Here is a 15,000-nt window from a genome sequence, read left to right on the forward strand (position 1 = left end):
AAGCCATCTGGTGCTCCTCTCTGTGGTTCTTTTACTCAAGTGCTTATCGTTTCCTTATCGTGGTGGACTAACGGTTGTCATGACTACGCGGGTCCGCTCCGCGCGGCGGGGTTTCTGACCGTCCCGCACGGCGAGGAGGCGGTCGTCTCTGGTCAGGGGAGCGTCTTTCAGAGCCATAGTTCTAAGGGTTAGTCTGTCTGTCTGTCTGTCTGTCTGTCTGTGTGTGAGAGACGAAGTGTGGATGTTCTGTGGGCTGCAGGGCAGACAGCTGAGGAGCTAGACTGTCTAGACCCCCCCCCCCCCCCCCCCCCCCCCACACACACACACACACACACACACACACACACACACACACACATCTGTGGTGCTAGACAACGTGGGCGGTGTGCGCGAGCCACAGCACCTGCTGCACGCTCACGCTACACAAAAAGAGCTCACATTTCGAGAGGGAAAACAAAACAAAAGTTTTTTTTCTCTCTCTCCGCCGGCCTCAGTGAAACCTTGGCGCTGAATTTGCGGCGGGTGGGCGGGAGGTAGCTGTTGTGTAGAAGGTGATTGGATGGTAGCTGTTGTGTAGAAGGTGATTGGATGGTAGCTGTTGTGTAGAAGGTGATTGGATGGTAGCTGTTGTGTAGAAGGTGATTGGATGGTAGCTGTTGTGTAGAAGGTGATTGGATGGTAGCTGTTGGGTAGAAGGTGATTGTATGCTTCTGAGAGGGGCTAAAAGGTCAGAGGAAACCTAAACAAGGTCATAAGGAAACCAGAGGTTGAATATGAGAAGTGCCTGGATGAAGTGATGAAGTGTGAGGTCTGGACCAGATAGCAGAGGACAAAGACGTTGACCCTGCAGGTCAGAGGCTGTTGCATCGTTTAGCAGCGTTGCAGACTGTTAAAACCGTTACAGAACCATCGTTTAGCAGCGTTGCAGACTGTTAAAACCGTTACAGAACCATCGTTTAGCAGCGTTGCAGACTGTTAAACCGTTACAGAACCAGAGCGCCGTTTGTCCAGAGCGCAGAGCGCGTCTACCAAGCCGGTGCTGTGCTGACCAAGCCCTGCCTTAGACGATTAGATTCTTAGTACCGGGCTTGTCTTTGTTGCCATATCACACTGGGAGCTCCAGCTCCTCTACCTCAGGTAACTGACTGACTGCACTGACCCACTTGTTACTGTGTAACTAGACTGGTTAGACTGGTTACTGTTTAACTAGACTGACTGGTTACTGTTTAACTAGACTGACTGGTAGACTGGTTACTGATGGTTACTGACTGCAGTGACCCACTGGTTACTGTTTAACTAGACTGACTGGTTACTGACTGGTTACTGACAGGTTACTGACTGGTACTGACAGGTTACTGACAGGTTACTGACTGGTTACTGACTGGTTAATGAATGGTTACTGGCTGGTTACTGATGGTTACTGACTGGTTACCGACTGGTAGACTGGTTACTGACTGGTTACTGTTTGGTAGACTGGTTACTGACTGGTTACTGACTGGTAGACTGGTTACTGACTGGTTACCGACTGGTAGACAGGTTACTGACTGGTTACTGTTTGGTAGACTGGTTACTGACTGGTAGACTGGTTACTGACTGGTTACTGATGGTTACTGACTGGTAGACTGGTTACTGACTGGTTACTGACTGGTTACTGGCTGGTTACTGACTGGTAGACTGGTTACTGACTGGTTACTGGCTGGTTACTGACTGGTTACTGACTGGTAGACTGGTTACTGATGGTTACTGACTGGTAGACTGGTTACTGATGGTTACTGACTGGTAGACTGGTTACTGACTGGTTACTGACTGGTTACTGGCTGGTTACTGACTGGTAGACTGGTTACTGACTGGTTACTGACTGTTACTGACTGGTTACTGTTTAACTAGACTGTTTGAGTGGTAGAGGCATCAGCGGCGCGAGAGGAGAGGCCGAGAAAGAGACTCAATCTGAGAGGTTCGAGTGGCGTTTGGATGGTGGTGCGTTGGTTTCGAAGGCCGCCTTGAAGAAGCTCTTTGAGCCTCGAGCAACCAATCAGGGAACACATATAATAACTTGGCAGGGCAGGGGGGTCGGGCGGTTCAATCAGGTCTCGTTACCGTCATCCAATCCTTACGGTCATCGTTTGTCCTCTGTGACATCACAAGTGCAGGGTCGCCACCGAGGAACATCTCAACATCTTAATGGTGCTCCAGAACTCACCTACCCTTAACTTAACACACTGATCACCTACCCTTAACTTAACACACTGATCACCTACCCTTAACTTAACACACTGATCAGGGCTGACAGTCTCGTCTGTCTCTTTCGGCCATATCAGGTCCTCTCGGTCAGAGACGGGCCGTTTCTTTCTCAGGGCCTCCTAGTCTGGGCTTCAAACTACCAACCCATTCTCTCTCCCTAGTCTGGGCTTCAAACTACCAACCCATTCTCTCTCCCTAGTCTGGGCTTCAAACTACCAACCCATTCTCTCTCCCTAGTCTGGGCTTCAAACTACCAACCCATTCTCTCTCCCTAGTCTGGGCTTCAAACTACCAACCCATTCTCTCTCCCTAGTCTGGGCTTCAAACCACCAACCCATTCTCTCTCCCTAGTCTGGGCTTCAAACTACCAACCCATTCTCTCTCCCTAGTCTGGGCTTCAAACCACCAACCCATTCTCTCTCCCTAGTCTGGGCTTCAAACTACCAACCCATTCTCTCTCCCTAGTCTGGGCTTCAAACTACCAACCCATTCTCTCTCCCTAGTCTGGGCTTCAAACTACCAACCCATTCTCTCTCCCTAGTCTGGGCTTCAAACTACCAACCCATTCTCTCTCCCTAGTCTGGGCTTCAAACTACCAACCCGGCCTTTAGCTCAGCCAGCCAACATTTGGCAGCTCGTTCCGTTTTCCAAACGGAAACCGACTTCTAGACGAGAACTTTTTTTATTTTTAATTTGACGAAGCGGGGAGTCAGTCTGGAGAAGGGGAGGGTGGACGGGTGCGGGGGTGAGGTGGGGGAGACCGCGGTGTGGGTGAGGAGGGAGGAGGTGGTGGCGCGGGAGCGCGCGGAGGCGCTGGAGAGGCAGCGCCTCAACGACTACATCGTGTGGAGGAGGCGCGACGGCTTCCAGGAGAGGAAGGGAGGGGGGGGCGACGGGGGCGGCGAGAGGGAGGGCAGGAGGAGCGGGGGAGGGGGAGGAGGCGGGGCTAACGGGAACGCCGCCGTGCCCGAGGTGATCTGGAGGCGCAGGGAGGAGGGGCTGAACGGGGAGGTGGTGGGCGGAGCCACGGAGAGGCAGAGGGTGATCCACCGAGAGAGAGACACCGTCTGGAGGAAGAGAGAGAGAGAGTAAAGGAGAGGGGGAGGGCAGGGGGTCCCATTAGTCCCACTAAGGGTTAGGTTTAGGTTTAGGCAGAGTTTTACTGAGGTTAGGGTTAAGGTTGGGGTTAGGTTTAGGCATAGTAGCATTCACCAGCTTAGCATTCACCAGCGTGGGACGAATGTGACGTGGAACCATGGAACGCCGTAATAACACTACACTGCCTAGCCACGATTCGCTCAGCCACGTTACTTATTTTTATCGGCCAAAAAATAAATACAAAAAGTAGGGTTGCCAGGCAGATTACCTGCAAAAGGTCACCTGCAAGTTATGTTGATCTATTTGACATGGACCAATCAGATCAGCCTTGATTAAAGTGAATATAGCACAATGCTAGTTTTCATCACCTGTGTCCGGTTGAAATGATCAACCGTGGAGGCCACAACTAAAATCTACCTACGCTAGAATACCTTTTGGCTAGCGATACCTGGTGGCTAGCATTACCCTATCTGCTGAATAGTGTTACTGGTGGCTAGCATTAGCATACCTGGTGGCTAGCATTACCCTATCTGCTGAATAGTGTTACTGGTGGCTAGCATTACCCTATCTGCTGAATAGTGTTACTGGTGGCTAGCATTACCCTATCTGCTGAATAGTGTTACTGGTGGCTACCATTAGCATACCTGGTGGCTAGCATTAGCATACCTGGTGGCTAGCATTAGCATACCAGGTTGCTAGCATTACCCTATCTGCTGAATAGTTTTACTGGTGGCTAGCATTAGCATACCTGGTGGCTAGCATTACCCTATCTGCTGAATAGTGTTACTGGTGGCTAGCATTCGCATACCTGGTTGCTAGTATTACCCTATCTGCTGAATAGTGTTACTGGTGGCTAGCATTACCCTATCTGCTGAATAGTGTTACTGGTGGCTAGCATTAGCATACCTGGTGGCTAGCATTACCCTATCTGCTGAATAGTGTTACTGGTGGCTAGCATTACCCTATCTGCTGAATAGTGTTACTGGTGACTAGCATTAGCATACCAGGTTGCTAGCATTACCCTATCTGCTGAATAGTGTTACTGGTGGCTAGCATTACCCTATCTGCTGAATAGTAAATGGTAAATCAGTGTTACTGGTGACCAGCACTAGCATGCCTGGTGGTTAGCATTACCCTACCTTATGGTGAGCACTGCCTGTTGGTCAAACTCAGTTGGATGTGTTGTGTTGGCCAGTTGAGTTAGCTAGTGTTAGCTGGTGGCTAGTGTTAGCTGGCGGCTAGTGTTAGCTGGTGGCTAGTGTTAGCTGGTGGCTAGTGTTAACTGGTGGCTAGTGTTAGCTGGTGGCTAGTGTTTTGCGGCAGCTAGCATTCCCTGGTGGCTAGCGTTAACCTGATGGGGTGTTAGCTGGTGTTAACATGGTGACTAGCGTTATTTAATCTCCCAGACATATCAATAAAAACAACGCAAACGTGTTGGCAGCGCAGAGTCGCCACAACCTCCTCCTTTCTCCTCTTCCTCACAGGGATTCTTTCAGGTCTGTCTCAGTGATATTGCATCCTTGTCGGTAGCTAATAGCTTTTTTATGATCTGGTGTCAGGCAGGGTAGAGCCTTGAGAGAGACTGGTTGTAACGTACACACGCACGCACGCACGCACGCACGCACACAATCTAGGAACCAACGTAGGCAAGGAAGAGGCTTCTACTCAGACACATGCAAACACACACACAGCATATCAGCTCAGTGCACTGACACACACACACACACACACACACACACACACACACACACACACACACACACACACACACTGAGAGACAATCACTGGTGCAGGTTGTTGACGGTGCTGCTGCTACGTCAGGTTGTTGACGGTGCTGCTACAGATGACCACCATGTGACCTCCAACACTCAGGCAGGAGCAGAAGAAGAAGAAGCTCCTCTTCCTCTTCCTCCCAGCAGCTCAAACCAACGACCAGCTGATCTTCATCATGTTCCCTCTCCTCCTCTCCTCCTCTCCCTCCTCCTCGCACGCTCACCGCCGACGGAGGCGTGTTTTTAAGCGACGCGTCGTCGCCAGACTCGCCACGTCGGAGGACGGATCGGCGGGGGAAAGCGGCCGGTCAGCGGTCTGACCAAAAAAGAAAAAAAAAAAAAAAAACAGACTTTGAAAAGAAGAAGCAACGCCAGAGAGCGCAGAGACACTTTTTGTTCTAACTGAAGCGGTCAGCATGGAGCGCGTCCCCAACAGAGCCCCCAAGTACGCTCAGTCCTCCACCCTGCTCCCAGGCCTGGGCATGTCCTCCACCCTGCTCCCAGGCCTGGGCATGTCCTCCACCCTGCTCCCAGGCCTGAGGGCCTCCTCCTCCTCCTCCTCCTCCTCTCCTCGCCCGGCTCTAACGGCTCCCTCTCTCCCCCCTCCCCCCCGCAGGATATGAACCGGCTGGGCGGAGCGTCCCGGCGGGCGCGGGTGGAGGGCGGCCAGCTGGGCGGAGACGAGTGGACGCGCCACGGATCCTTCGTCAACAAGCCCACCAGAGGATGGCTGCACTCTGACGGGGTGGTCAGCAGCACTGGGGTGTCCTACTCTGTTAGGGTGAGTTACTATTACTGTTACTATCACTATTACTAATACCACCACTAATACTACTACTATTATTACTACTAATACCACTACTACTACTACTACTACTACTACTACTACTACTACTACTACTACTACTACTAATACCACTACTACTACTACTACCACCACTCTGACGGGGTGGTCAGCAGCACGGGAGTGTCCTACTCTGTCAGGGTGAGTTCCTACTGCTACTAGTAAGACACCTCAGGGTGACATGCGACCTCAGGGTGACATGCATCTGACCAGTGATGTATATGGGACCAGTTACTCATATATGGAGACCCCTGCATGATAGTCAACAATGTTGCGTCAAAACATGCCCATATATGGACATTACCAAATATGGGCATTCCCAGATATGTCCTTAATATTGATAATAGTCTGGGAGCCGTGGGGGTGAACGTGGATTCGCCTGTAAAAGTTTTTTTCTCAACTGATTCTTGTAGCTTGGGGTCACCTCTTAAGGATTCAAGAGGATGACCAGTGATATCCATTGAGCATTTTTTTATTATTAACCCCTTATTGCCTGAAAAACAAGAAATCCACCCAAAATAGAGTTTTATGGTATTTCATACAAAATACTTGATTTAAATGCACAAAGTTTGCTTTCTGCAGTGTTTATCCATAAAAGTGTATATGTACAGTGCATTAGTTAGATATTTATGCATTTTTAATATTAACCATTTCATGCCCAGAACATCAAAATATGTAATATTGTGAAATTGTAGGCTAATAGTCGGGGGCCCCGGGGATATTTTGGTTCGGATTCTCGCAAATTCGCCAAATTTGGCCCAGATGTTGTCCATAACATACTTAATCATTTTAAGATGGGTGCCAAGATGGGCGCCCCATGGTACTGCCATATTGCGCAATCCAATATGGCTGCCACCTGAAAAAAAACAAAAAACGAAAAGGTCTAGAATCATAAATGATACGACTTTTTAGGGGTTTTCTGGGTCGTAGAATCTGATTCTGGTGTTATTTCAAACTGACAGTAGGGGACAATGTAATCAGAATAGTCTGTTTTTCCGTAAAACTTGATAAAATCAAAAAGATTTCCTGCTGGACCAAGGCTTCCATGAAGAAATGGAACTTAACCTCTGATGCGTGTGGGGAACCCCAGACAATGGAACACCTCATGAACTGTGCCCAGGCTACACGGTGTGCCGGGAATGACCTGGCCGAACCAACTGCTGCTGCGCTGGCCTGCGCATACCATTGAAAAGACTTGTCATAGAAGATAGACAGACACAATAAAGAATGTGAATGACATTGTGATCTAACTTTTTGATTTGATCAAGTTTTACAGAAAAACAGACTATTCTGATTACATTGTCCCCTTCTGTCAGTTGTTTACTTACATTTGAAGTTGGACTTGTGGACATTTTGTGCTGTCCCTAGACACATTTTTTTCTTTTTTGATTTTGTTGGCACATATCAGTTTTAATTGAAAATTGTTTGTATTAGTTTATTGTTTATAATAAACTATCAACTGTTTTGACAATATTGTTTTGAATTGTGAAACATTGCTACATTAGGCCTAACAAAAAAAATAAGTTGGTTTCCGGTTGGCGACCGACCCTATTAAATACGTGCGACCCAGATGATTTTATTGGCATTTGGAGTGAAAATAAAAAAATAAAAAAAATTAAGTCAAAATCCGACCGAGTCGATCAAAAACGTCTTACAAAAAATATATTTGGTGCGACCACATAGCCCTACACGGGCTACACTACGAAGGGCGCACACTCTGAATTGGGAAGCGGCTCTTGTATTCCTCCAAACACACACACACAAGCGCACACACAATCGGGGGACAACTGAGTCAACAACAACAGCGATGCTAGCAAAATTAGCAGCCCATCCACCAGTACAGCTGAGCCCTGCACAGCCACAGAGAGACGTGAGATGGAGTCGAAACATTTATGACAGCGTGGCATTCATCTGAAAGACTGTACGGCAACAGCAACAGTGCTTGCGGACCCCCGCGTGTCTCTCTGGGTTATGGTGCGACTGCGGGCTCACGGCTCAGCTCTCTGTCGCTCGCTCGCCGAGCTGTGTTATTTTGTCAAATCTAAGCTGGCAAATCTAACACTTCCGGTAGCCGATCTTTTCAGAATAAGATATGATGCGCTAGCCGCAATAAGACTTCCAGGCGGTGGTCGACTTCTTAATCTCTTCAGAATAAGAGTATCGCTGAACACAATGAAATATGATTTAATTTGTCATAATTCATTAAATTACACCATGCTTTTAAAACTATATTTTTTGTATAAATATATGCTCAAAATTGAGTCTTAGACAGGTTTTAACCCTCAAAAAACACTCTGACCATTCTTTTTGTTTGTTCTAGCTCTACTATAATGAGGCTCTCCAGCTGCAATACCAAAACGGCCTCTGTTTGCTCAGGGGAGCATCTAGTGGGTTTTTTCCAGAATAAAAAGAAGTTTTTTGAAAAAGAAAAAGTTTTTTGAAAGAGTTTTTTGAAAAAAAAGTTTTTTGAAAAAAAAAAGTTTTTGAAAAAAAAGTTTTTTGAAAAAAAAAAGTTTTTGAAAAAAAAGTTTTTGAAAAAAAAGTTTTTGAAAAAAAAGTTTTTTGAAAAAAAAGTTTTTGAAAAAAAAAGTTTTTGAAAAGTTTTTTGAGAAAAAAAAGTTTTTTGAAAAAAAAAAGTTTTTGAAAAAAAAAGTTTTTGAAAAAAAAGTTTTTTGAGAAAATAATTTTTTGAAAAATTATTTTTTTTTAAAAGTTTTGAAAAAATTGTTTTTGACTCTGCATTGCATTTTTTTTGAAAAAAAAAGTTTTGAAAAAAAAAAGTTTTGAAAAAAAAAATGTTTTTGAAAAAAAATAATTTTTTGACTCTGAAAAAAAAACGGGAATCCGAGAGTGACGTCACTCTCGTCAACTCTCAGAACAGCACTGTTCTGAGAACCCGTGGAAAGCTTTTCATCTCTGTCTGCCCAAAACCAGAGAAAGACACAACGGTCAGAAATAGGACTTTGTGAGGATAGAAGGTGCCAGTGGGACCCCAAAAAAAGGTTTTAAAATAGAAAAAGTGAAAATTCATGGTGTAGGTCCTTTAAAACTGTAATTAAACATTCAAATTCAATTACAAAATTATGTTTTAAATGATTCATTAAAACTGTAAATTAAACATTAAAATAAAAAAAAACTACCTACCCATCCTTCCCATGAGGAAATAAAATAAAATTCCTTGCTACCCATCATGCCCACAAAAAAATAAAAATAAAATAAAATAAATTCCCTACCTACTCAGCCATAAAATGACAGCCAACCGGAAACCAAAGTTTTTTTTTGCCTTATACAAGTATAGCTTATAATGAGAAAAAACTTTTTGGGGGGTAGAATCTGGCGTGGCGCACTAGAAATACTGGATTTTACCCCGATATTACCTTTATACTAACTTTGATGAGTAAACTTGACCTTGAGGGGTAATCTTGACCTCAATAACACCAGAATCAGATTCTACGACCCAGAAAACCCCTAAAAAGTGGTATCATTTATGATTCTAGACCTTTTCGTTTTTTTCGGGTGGCAGCCATATTGGATTGCGCAATATGGCAGTACCATGGGGCCCCATCTTGGCACCCATCTTAAAATGATTAAGTATGTTATGGACAACATCTGGGCCAAATTTGGCGAATTTGCGAGAATCTGAACCAAAATATCCCCGGGGCCCCCGACTATATATAGTACAATTTCACAATATTACATATTTTGATGTTCTGGGCATGAAATGGTTAATATTAAAAATGCATAAATATCTAATCTAATGCACTGTACGTATACACTTTTATGGATAAACACTGCAGAAAGCAAACTTTGTGCATTTGAATCAAGTATTTTGTATGAAATACCATACAACTCTATTTGGGTGGATTTCTTGTGTTTCAGGCATTAAGGGGTTAATAATAAAAAAATGCTCAATGGATATCACTGGTCATCCTCTTGAATCCTTAAGAGGTGACCCCAAGCTACAAGAATCAGTTGAGAAAAAAACTTTTACAGGCGAATCCACGTTCAGCCAAAAATCACCATTTGGCTCCCAGACTATAACATAATATCCTTAATAATGTCCTTAATATTGACAATATAGGAATCTCCATATATGGGCATAAAACGTATGTTTTATAAAGCCAAGCAGAGCCTTGGTGAGTTAGGACCTGGGTTTGATGCCTGGGTTATTACTACTGGTCAGCATCACGGGAGGTGCTACTAATGCTACTATTATTATTATACTAATACTACTTATACTACTGTAACAACCGGGATTCGAACTCGGGTCCAATATCTTAACCATTACTCCAAAGGGATATCCCTATGGAACAAGGGAGATACTAGACTTTGTGAGGCTTCAGGCGAGGGCTGCGACTCTCTCCGCCACACGACCAGTAAGACACCTAAGGGAGAAAAGCGCAGGACTTGGGGATCTCCATATATGGGCATTCCCAGATATGGGCTTAATATTGATGGGCATAATGGAGATCCTGTTAGTGTGGTTGCCCTAACAGGGCATCATCTGGGGATCAGATGCAGAGGTCAGCTCCATATATGGAGATCTAAGTGATGATACAGACATCTCCATGTATGGATACAGGGTTTAATCTGTGATGTCACAACAATGTGATGTGACAATGTCAACAATGTGATGTCACAACAATGTGATGTCACAACAGGTCATTTAAGCATTACAGATAAGATACGGACACGCTGTGCTGGTTTTCATAGTTAACTGCGACCTACATTCACAACCAGTACTGCTATTATTAGGATGCTGTGGTGCAGAAACCTCTGATCTCCACATTCTGACACTTTGAGTTGTTTTCATAAATTAATGCCTACTTGATCACAGTACTGTGTGTCACACTAGCATAGCAAGTAGCAGCTTTGTAGCTTGTACCTTTGGCCATTAGAATCTGGATCCTGATTGAGAGAAACACTACTATTGTAAATATTGTAAATACCTTTCAACATAGCAATCTACAGCACTGGTTCCCAAACACTGGGTCAGGACTCGGGATTTTTATGGGTCCCTTCATTTTTTGTTTCCGAGAGCCGATTTTTGCAAAACACATTTTTTGGACACTGCTCCTACAGATGTTGGCCTAAACTCGTGCAAAGCGGTACATAGTATCTCTACAGTCATGTCATCAACATGGATCTGTCCCATTACCCATATTCCCTCCTGATTGGCTACCATTGCCTTCTTAAGTTTGTGCTCCGATTAGGGAGTCTTACTGGCTTTCCTAAAAAAGCTATGATTTTCACTAATAAATATAAAATAAAAATCCAAGAAATTCCATAACGTTCTTGTCCTAACTACAGATGTTTTTAATTGACATTGGCACATTTCACCCAGGTTTCTGAGAGTGAAACAATAAGAAGACCTGTGTGACTTGTGATCTGGGCAGCTTGCTGTCCTAACTAAGTGTTTCCTGTCCTAACTAAGTGTTTCCTGTCTCCAGTACATGGGGTGTTTCCTGTCCTAACTAAGTGTTTCCTGTCTCCAGTACATGGGGTGTTTCCTGTCCTAACTAAGTGTTTCCTGTCTCCAGTACATGGGGTGTTTCCTGTGCTAACTAAGTGTTTCCTGTCCTAACTAAGTGTTTCCTGTCCTAACTAAGTGTTTCCTGTCCTAACTAAGTGTTTCCTGTCTCCAGTACATGGGGTGTTTCCTGTCCTAACTAAGTGTTTCCTGTCTCCAGTACATGGGGTGTGTGGAGGTCCTTCAGTCAATGAGAGCCCTGGACTTCAACACCAGAACCCAGGTCACCAGGTCAGTCCCTCCCCTCACCCTGACACCTCTCCTCTCCTCTCCTCTCCTCTCCTCTCCTCTCCTCTCCTCTCCTCTCCTCTCCTCTCCTCTCCTCTCCTCTCCTCACCCAGTCAACACCAACACACCTACAGTAGTTGCAACTAGTCAGTCTAAGTGATGGCTGAGTGGTTAGTGTCCATACCTAGGACTCCGGAGGCCCCAGAGGTCGCAGGTACCCCGCTCCAGCTATCACTGCTCCCCCCCTCGCGCTCCTTGTGGGCAGCACTGGGTTCAGCTGGGTTAAGATGAAAAAAAAAGCAGCTGGGTTGGGCTGCGATATCTGAATTTCCCTCGCGGGAGGAGTAGGTAACTATTATTGCGACCGTCTGGTCGCAGTTTAGTATCAAAACCTCCACCGGCCGTCCGTCCGTCGGTCGGTCACACGTCACACCTTTGCCCTGCTCATATCTCTGCATCAGTACGACATCACACTGCTGACATCAGTATGACATCACACCGTACACAAATGACCCTTATATAAGACCGGCATTATCTACCGACAGATTAGTAACAAGATGTCAAAATCGTCTAGGAAGGATGGTGTGAGTCATGCTGGCACCCTTCGCGGCAGGAGGAAGCTGGTGCAATCGACCCCTTGGCTTGTCGGGACCCCTGCCTACTAACGGGGGTGGCAGGCTATCACCTCAGACTAGAACCCGTACGGGGTGGCCGACACCAGCCCATTGACAAGAGAGAGGCCTTGATGTCCCTTTACTCTTTGATGGGGTGGCCAGTTGACTAAGAGTTTCCGTTCGGGCCTTCTCGATATTGTACAGATTTCCACGGGAAATCTGGGGGTGGCTGTTATAAAGACCCTCACTCACCTTCACGTCATGTGGCTAGTCGTTAGGTAGCCATAGTTACATGTTGAAGGTTGAATCTCCAGATATGGAGACAACCAACACATCCCTCCATATATGGAGATAACCGACGAATCTCACTAAGTCTGACCTCACAAGCCCCATATTTGGACACAAACAACATATAACTCCATATATAGAGACATAGCTGCTGACATCAGTATGACATCACACTGCTGACATCAGTATTACATCACACCGTACACAAATGACCCTTATATAAGACCGGCATTATCTACCGACAGATTGTGGAGATAAGCGACCAACGGTGGCTTATCTCCCGATTAGGGAGTCTTACTGGTTATTATTATTTAGTCAGTCACTCAGTTTATTTCCATCTTCATCAACAATTAAAATGAAACATTTCTCACTGCAATCCAACCTTTCTGTCTGGTTGATGGAAAAGTCATCGGCTGAAGCTCAACGATTATTAAAGGGCAATAAATAGACGAGGGATGGGACCGTACGAAAATGTCTTGCCACGATTAGAGAGTGTGTGCACGTGCATTAGAGAGTGTGTGCACGTGCATAAAGTGAATGGCAAATCCAGTGGAAACACGATTTTAACGTTGTTTAACGTCTAATGCAGTGTTTCTCAACCACTGGTCCTGGGGACCTTTGGTGTGCCCCTGAGAAGGGTCAAGTGTGCCCCTTGAAACTGCTTGAAAGCCAGTATTTTATTTAACATTTTAAAAATGATTTAAACTAGTGAAAATAGCTGATCTACAAGCACACGTGTGCTTGTAGATCTGCTGTTTTCACTACTGTTGTGCAGATCTGCTGTTTTCACTACTGTTGTGCGACAGCCTTGTATGATCATGCAGGACTTTACTTTGTGAAGAAACGTACAAATGTGAAACTTGGAGATACAAGGTTTCTTCCCGACAGTGACGATATTTACACCCCCGTATTATGTTGGTGTGACCATGGATTCTTGGGACATGAAAAGTGTGCCCATGCAGAAAAAAGGTTGAGAAACACTGCTCTAATGCAATCAGATAGGACTGTTCTGTGTGGATGTGTTATGTGCTGTCAAGGCCAGAAGGTAGTTTTTTACCACTCAGTAGGAGCATAACCTACGGCTATGATGATGATGTCACACGCATATCCTCTATTGTGACCGAAATAATAGTTTTTGGCAAAGAGATTTGAAGTAAAAAAAAAAGAGTGTATCAAGTATGTTTACAGGTGTGTGTTTACCAATCGTAGAGAGTTTAAGTGGATCAAAGGTGAATTTATCCCAGCCTATGACGGAGGAACATTTAACCATATGTTGAAATCTCTGCAATACTATTATTGTCTCCACCAGCCAAAAGCATGGGGGAGAGTATGTCCCCCATATTCGTCTCCGTCCGTCCGTCCGTCCGTCCGTCCGTGCGTCCGTCCGTCCGTGCGTCCGTGCGTGAGTGAGTGAGTGAGTGAGTGAGTGAGTGAGTGAGTGAGTGAGTGAGTGAGTGAGTGAGTGAGTGAGTGAGTGCGTGCGTGCGTGCGTGCGTGCGTGCGTGCGTCCTCGCAGTTTGTTACCACCTAATCTCAGTCGCCGTTGGCCCGGTGGCTGCCACTGAGCACACACACTCCCTGGATGCCAACTCAGAACCTCTGCCCCACATTCTTCACATGGGCCTGTTCTAGCGCCACCAGGAGGCCAATTTGTGCGAAACGACCTTTTGGCCAGTACAGTGAATCGGTAGACAGTATCTCTACAGTCATGTGATCGACACGGATCTGTCTGATTGTCCATATTCCATCCTGATTGGCTGAGATTGGCTTTCAAAGTTTTAAGATTGGTCCGTTTTGGACAAAATGCCTCAAATCACAAACGCAGAGTGCAATTAACATGAAATCGCGCACACACGTTCCCACTAGGCTGAGGAAGAAATACCACTTCACATTTTTGAAATCAGCCTCATGGTGGCGCTATAACAGGCCAATTTGTGGTTTTACCTATAACTCCACCTATCAGTTTCAAACTTTGTAAGCGCACTCCCTAGAGGCCAAGGAAAAACCCTTTCATTGCATTTTTCACATCAGCCTTTTATAGCGCCACCAGGAGGCCGACTTATGTAAGACACATTTTTGGATATTACTCCATCAGATTTTACCCCAAATTAACACAAATCAGTACACAGTATCGCTACAGTCATATGATCAAGACGGATCTGTCCCATATTAAATATTCCATCCTGATTGGCTAAGATTGGCCTCCAAACTTTGCAGGATTGATCCGTTTCGAACAAAATGCCTCAAATCAAACACAGCGTGCAATTGTAATGAATTTGTGCACGCACTTTCGCAAAAGGCCAAGAAAGAAATCACACTACAAAATGTTCAAATCAGCCTCATGGTGGCGCCATGAAAGGTCTAAGATTGGTGAAGAACACATGC

At 45.5% G+C, this 15,000-nt stretch overlaps 1 protein-coding gene across 1 annotated transcript in view; it reads left to right on the forward strand.

Annotated features, from left to right (window-relative positions):
- shc1 (SHC (Src homology 2 domain containing) transforming protein 1) overlaps positions 1-15,000 on the forward strand; it is an 87,582-nt gene that overhangs the window by 11,244 nt on the left and 61,338 nt on the right. Inside the window, 2 exon segments of the mRNA XM_080753146.1 lie at positions 5,728-5,892; positions 11,646-11,716. Coding sequence (XP_080609272.1) covers positions 5,728-5,892; positions 11,646-11,716 — 236 coding nt within the window.

The sequence above is a fragment of the Nannobrachium achirus genome (genome assembly GCF_963921795.1).
Source record: "Nannobrachium achirus genome assembly, chromosome: 2".
Classification (NCBI taxonomy): Eukaryota; Metazoa; Chordata; class Actinopteri; order Myctophiformes; family Myctophidae; genus Nannobrachium; species Nannobrachium achirus.